Genomic DNA, 6,672 nt, shown 5'->3' with positions numbered 1-6,672 from the left:
CCCCCCCTCTTTCTTTCTCATTGATACATTTAATATAATCACATTTTATATAATCGCTAAACTTTATTACAGACATTATTGGATCTACGGATAAGCGATTGATTACAATTTTGTCCTAATATTGAGAAATAAAAACGAAAGAAATATATACAGAGCCGTGCCCCAAAATCGATTCCATTCACGTTTCACACTCGCACGTCGCTCTCCGATTGAAAATTCTCGCTCTTTTTTCTTCTGTCTCTTTCGTCTATCTTCTAACTTGAAGATTTATTTTCATTTTCTCGCCTGTAAGTAATATTGCGACAAATTTCGATTCGTATCATTGAACAATATTTTTGAACGTTATTTAAAACTTGTCGTTAATTGTAAGATTAGGGCTACATGTCTAAAGATATATACATATATATATATACATATATGCATATAAAATTTATACATTTTGTGTGTGTGTGTGTGTGTGTCTACACAAAATATATACTTGAAATCTTTAAATATACTTAGTCTTATTAATTAGCGACAAGATTCACGAACGAGATCGACTTGTGAATTGTTCGGGATAAGATAATAACTCTTGATTTCAACTGCATTCTTGATTCTTGATATATGTATATCGATATTGATTATTAGTCTTTCTTTTTCGCTTATCAGTGATTGTGCCTCTGCAAGCATTGATAATATTGTGCAAAATCGTGCATTCTAAAAAAATTTACGTACGGTACATATTCATAACGATAATAAATAGAGATTTATATTCAATGAAAGTTGTAATATCTGATACATTTAATAAAACTTAAATAAAATCAGTGTTTGTTGAGAAGTTAGGCTAGAGAAGATTAAAGACCATTGATGATAGGACTCTATCCAACGCTTGATAAATGCAATTAGTCATTTGATTAGGCATTTCTTTATAATTCAGGACAACAGTTTCTAAGCGTGCAATTCCTTTGTGTTTATTACAATCGCTAAGCCTACTATTTGAATACATTTACAATTTTTATAATGATCATTTCTAGCATTAATATTACGATCATTAATATTATTTTATTACTGATTACTATATACATATATTGTCATATATATGATTGATTGATTGATTTATTACGAACGCGTCATTCATATTTTATATGCTTAAATTAGATTCCGTTGTTGAATGTATAGTTTGATGTTGTTTAGTTGTGTTATTTTTCTTTTCTGGATCATATCTCACTTGCATATCTAATTTGAAATGTTGAAATCAACAGAAGAATCATCGCATCTTAGTGTGTCTCAGCATTGCTATACATCCATTCTCGACAGACAACTTAAATTCAAGAATATACTTTTATTATATATATTCGAGATACTAGACATTCTCAATTCTTGATAAAGTATTGTCAAAAATAATTTGATTGCACTGTACATTCTTACACGTGCGATGACATAAATGTCATTTTAGATCCAAATTTTAACAATGGGCAGAAATAGAGAGAGAGAGAGAAAGAGAGGGAGGGAGAGAGAGAGAGAATGTGTGTTTATTCAATTATTCATACGTGACATTTAGCGCGAAAAGGATCGACATTAACGAGAAGAATAACGATGCTTTGTTATTATATTGCGCATTCGTTCACACTTTTATTATAAACAAGCTCTTATCAATACATAATTGTCGTTCATTCTTATATGTATATTGATCATCTCAACGATCGTCAGTCACATTCTATCGATATGACTACCGTCTAATGACTAAAATTGCACAAGCGGCAAGGCCGCAACACGATTATCGACTCCGATTTCTAAAGTTGATTTCTAAACCCTCGTTTTTCATAAATCTATACCTCAAATAGACACGATTACTACAATTATCGACTTACTTTATTGCTTTAACTCAAAAACCTGTAAGGCACGTGTTACAATTCGCCTTACGATAAAAATTTTCCTAATAACATTAGAATCGCATTATTCTTTTCTACGGGATCAAACTGTATTACTAACGCTTCACATTTGTCATTATTATTATTTCTCGAATCTCAATGATAAATGTAAATCATAAATAATAACGCACAATAACAGAATGGATGTAAAAAACTGACCGTGCAATTTACAAGATATTTGTGCCTGCCGTGCAATAATAGAAGAAAATAAAAAACGTCTCTCTTGATTATTAAATAACCCAATATTATGCACTCGTTCTCTCGAGCATGAAATGTAACTTTACAAAACTTTACGATTTTATTTATACCATTTTAATCTTGACATAGAGGAAACATTGGTAAGATTTTAATAATTAAAATAAAGATAATTAAAGATTTTATGCATGCAAAAACGAAAAAGCTTAAAATTTCAACAGTCTCCGATTGCAGAAGTCAATATTTTTGTTTGTAGAAATAAATAAATAAAAATATTTGACATTATTAATAACAGGTAATGTTCACCAATTTTCGGATCCCAATAACATGATGAAATAAACAAAGATGAAATATCGCTTTTATTACAAGCCTTTGACCAATATGCTAATTTTTGCATTGCTTATTTCATCGACAATCTCTTTGCAAAATATACAAAGCCGTAACGATAATGATATATTACTTGGATAAATATTCAGATAGATACTAACATGCACTTCATAATAATCATATAGATGATATTAAATGTTGTACAGATGTATATACAAATGTATATCATAACATTAAAGTATATACAGAGATCGAAATTATTATTTTTTTCAATACATTAAAGAATACAAATCCACTATAAATATTGATTGTATACAAGATGGCAAAGAAAAAGATATATGTAAAATATAAATTTCGGTATTCACGGAATCGAATACCAATTAAGTCCTTTCCAGTTTTAGTATATTATTATAAACGTAAGGTATGTACGGATACGCGTAATGACGTTCGCAATGTCATTAGATATTTTATAGATGTGTGTGTCTATAAATACACCGAAAAAATTTGAATTGAACTTTACGTATATATCACGAGATTTGTTCATGTCGATCAGAACCTACCATGTTTATTGATTCGATCGGTAAATAAAGGATTATCATAATCGCATTTTTGCAATCAATACGCGAGTTTCGCTTTTATTATCGTTACTACTTGCAATATCGTCGAAAATGACTCAGCCACCTCGTAATTCGCCGCCCTCGTCGCTGCTCCGTCTCCTGTTGCGACCTCGACCTACAAAATTATCAACATGACATTCGTGTGTTGTAATTTTATCATACGGACATAAATAAACAATAAACACGCGCGGTCATTTTTATAAATTTCGTTCATACATTTGGTAACACTTAAACTATCCGTTTCAAATTTCAACAAACAAGAATAGATGCGTAAAATCATAGCTTTGAATATTATAATATATTAATAGTTTTAAAACAAAAAAGATAATAAATTAATTAATTCTAAAAAATTATTCATTTTTCTGTCCCCAACTTTAACTATCTATCTGAAAAAAATCATATTAAAAAATTATAAATTTCTTAAAAGTATAAATTTCAAGAAATACAGATATGTATAATCATACATATATTACCAATCTATATGTGCATATTCTATATATGCATATTCTATATATAATATTCTATGCGTTACAAATAATAAATTAATAAAAAGACACAAAATTGTGATTTCTTCTAAAATTACTCTTGAAATAATTTTTTGAACAGTATATGTATCCAGAATTTAGAAATAAAATTCGCTAAAATTACATTTTCTAATTAGAGATTACTTTGTTTAAATATGATGTGAGCGCGCGCGCGCGCAAGAGAGAGAGAGAGAGAGAGAGAATTCAGGATCAGAATATTTATCATTGTCAAAAACTTTTCGCCAATTAGTTAAACAAAATTTTATTTCTCGTAGTTTTGAGATGCACACAACGTAGCATTTTCAACAAACTATTCATACTTGTTATTCATAATGAGTAATAATAAAGACACACTAGATCGATAATAGAATTACAGCATTTTAATGTCTTAGGTCCTATTTTAATGATAGCAGCAAATCAAATGTATGTTTTATTTTAATATAATGGCCATATACCAGAACCATGTTTTAAAGCTATTGAATCTGAATGTATGCGTAGTTTGAATTGTTCAAAATAACAATTAATAAATAGCATAACATTTCTAGAGAAAATTGCAAATATAAATAAAACAAAGAAATTCTAAATATAAAAATGAAATTTTGGGCAAAAAAAAAGAACAAAAGAAAAATAAACTCGTTACTAACTCGTTTGCACAGTTTCGAGCAAATGCGAAACGCATTAACGTTAATAATAATAAAATGCGTGTTAGACATTATCAGAATAACTTATGATTTTATACACAAGGCACTTAGGAATAACAGAAATGCTCAAAATATCAGTCAAATACTTGTTTGCCTATTGAAAGAAAAGGAAAAAAAAAAAGACGGTTTTTATCAATTCACTGATATTTTATACTGAAAACTACGAAATTTCGACAACGACGCAATGCTATAATACTCAGACAAAGCTATATATATATATATATATATATCATCCAATGCCAATCCATTGTGTATTCTAATCTGTGTATTCTAATACCTACGCACAATAATGGAATCCGAAAAATTTTGAATTTATTTTTTCTACTATGTATTCCTGTACATATTAATATTGCGAAATATCGCGAAGATATCCCGAAGAGAATACTATTATAAATTTTCACTACCTCTGCGTATCTGATTGAGACATGCCAGCATTCTGATCATAAAAACCGCAGGTACAGTAATTGTGTCTTTGGTCTCTTCCAACATAACTGCATTTCTCTTTTTCAGCTGTAAGAAAATAAAACGAACATAAAATTTCGAATCTATTCTATCTTTTCACGTACAATAAAACGACATGTCAAGCAATGGTTTCTTTACTCCTATTTAATTCAACATAAAGAACAACATACATCTTCCGCAAACTTTTCGTCAAAGTTTGGTTCATCGTTGATTGGCGCCCATAGTTTCACGTCGTAGTCAATGCCAGAAGTGGCCAGCATTGGAAGATATGGATGCGGTTGCAAACAGTTGACCACATGCTGATCCGCTTCTAATAGCATACACAATCTTGCAGTGTCTCTTTCCCATACGAACACGTGGCCGCAATCGCTACCCGACATGACGAAATTGTTGCCCCAGAAATTCGCTTCCTTGATCATAGTCCTAAAGAAACTAGAGTCAAAAGTGGGGGAAAGGCAAATAGTCAGAGATAATTCGGCGGCTTTAATATTGCACAGTCCGCCCAGTCCGCTCGGAGGCTTTTTCGGAACTACTCGGGTCAATGATTTGGCTTCCGATCTTTCAAACGGTACACTTTGATTAGACGAGGACTCGGTTAAAGTCATTCAAGATTTGGCAACGATCAAACTTGCCAAGTAGATTTGGTGACTACAAACTATATAATTGACAAAGACATTACAAAGACATTCCTTGCTTCCTCGTCAGCTTCTTACTCGCAATTACTCAATGTCGTGTTAATCTAACTCTAATTAAAAGCTCTAATGGTCCTTTCTTTTAAATAATTTCTATACACATCACTCACACGAATTTAAGAACATATGCTTGAGAGAGTGCGCGAGTGTGTCGTTCTCATTAACGATTGAATTTGATAAAATATTACGAGTAGAAAGTAAAAAAAAAAAAAAATACATCAAACCTGGCATTCCTATGTCCCATATATTTTCGTTTCACGCAGAGTTCCGTCAGATAGGTATCATCGAACGTCTCGTGTCCTTGTGACGAACGAGCATTAACAATTGCTTCGTCCATTTCCTCGACTGGGTTTAGTAACCTATAAATATCAAAGTTGTTGCTACAAATTAAGAAATTTCAAATCTAAAAAAAAAACAATAGAAAAAAGATATCATGTACAAGGGTACTCAAGGAAGCACAAATGTGTAACTTGAGTAAAACCTTGATACGTTTGTAATGTTACGTTGTAATGATAACGTTTGTAATGTTTCAACAGACCTTTCACCTGATTGTATATCTTCATCATCGCTATCGACGTAGACAGCTTCTTTAGCTTCTACAAAAATCCCATATATAAATGAATAAATATAAATATGTAAATATATATATATATATATATATATATATATATGTATAGTTTACAAAATTTAAAGCGATTAGAATTCGCTAGAGATGAAAAAAGCGACTAAACAATAATTAGACTTACTTTCATTGTAACGATGATGGTTGCGATTATTGCTCGGACCTGCGTCGAAAGTCCCATCACTACTTCCAGATGGTCCTGACAAACACACAAATTGCTGTATGAAGACAATTATACCAATTAATATATGTATTTGATATAAGCAAGGATTTCAATTAGTTACCTGGGTGGTAACTGTCGCGAGTCATTTCGTCGCCAACACCAAGTGATATTGTGGCACTAGTTGAGCTTTTGTCAGAATACGTTAAACTCACAGCAGGTTCACTGCCATGCCTATATATTAAACAATAATTGACATATTAGATATATTTACACATACGCGCGCGCACATCTTTATATTCATCAATTAAAATATATAAGAAAGAAAATGTAAGTTCTTAATGGCTCTCAATAAAATTAAAAATCTTACCGTTCGAGGAAACCGTCCCGCATTGTTGTTAATCTATCCTGAAGGTTCTCCATCATATTCTCCTGTTTGCTTATAGTTATATTCGCACAAGA

The 6,672-nt window shown here is 31.0% G+C and overlaps 1 protein-coding gene across 2 annotated transcripts; it reads right to left on the bottom strand.

Annotated features, from left to right (window-relative positions):
* Positions 1–1,579: 1,579 nt before the first annotated feature.
* Positions 1,580–6,666, bottom strand: LOC105459030 (DDB1- and CUL4-associated factor 6-like). 2 transcript variants are annotated; one of them, XM_011704701.1, is made up of 8 exons: positions 6,581–6,666; positions 6,335–6,444; positions 6,175–6,249; positions 5,967–6,024; positions 5,653–5,787; positions 4,907–5,168; positions 4,679–4,784; positions 1,580–3,164 (listed from the first exon to the last, which is right to left on the bottom strand). In XM_011704701.1, exons 1-8 carry the CDS (start codon positions 6,634–6,636, stop codon positions 3,106–3,108), a joined length of 861 nt encoding a protein of 286 aa, XP_011703003.1. In that variant the 5' UTR covers positions 6,637–6,666; the 3' UTR covers positions 1,580–3,105. The 2 variants fall into 2 exon arrangements, with proteins under 2 accessions (XP_011703003.1, XP_011703004.1); XM_011704702.1 differs by having other exon boundaries at positions 4,907–5,159.
* Positions 6,667–6,672: the final 6 nt, after the last annotated feature.

The sequence above is a fragment of the Wasmannia auropunctata genome, unplaced genomic scaffold (assembly GCF_000956235.1).
Source record: "Wasmannia auropunctata unplaced genomic scaffold, wasmannia.A_1.0 LD334222.1, whole genome shotgun sequence".
Classification (NCBI taxonomy): Eukaryota; Metazoa; Arthropoda; class Insecta; order Hymenoptera; family Formicidae; genus Wasmannia; species Wasmannia auropunctata.
The sequence above is the reverse complement of the archived record's forward strand: the minus strand, read 5'-3'. Positions and strand labels throughout refer to the sequence as shown.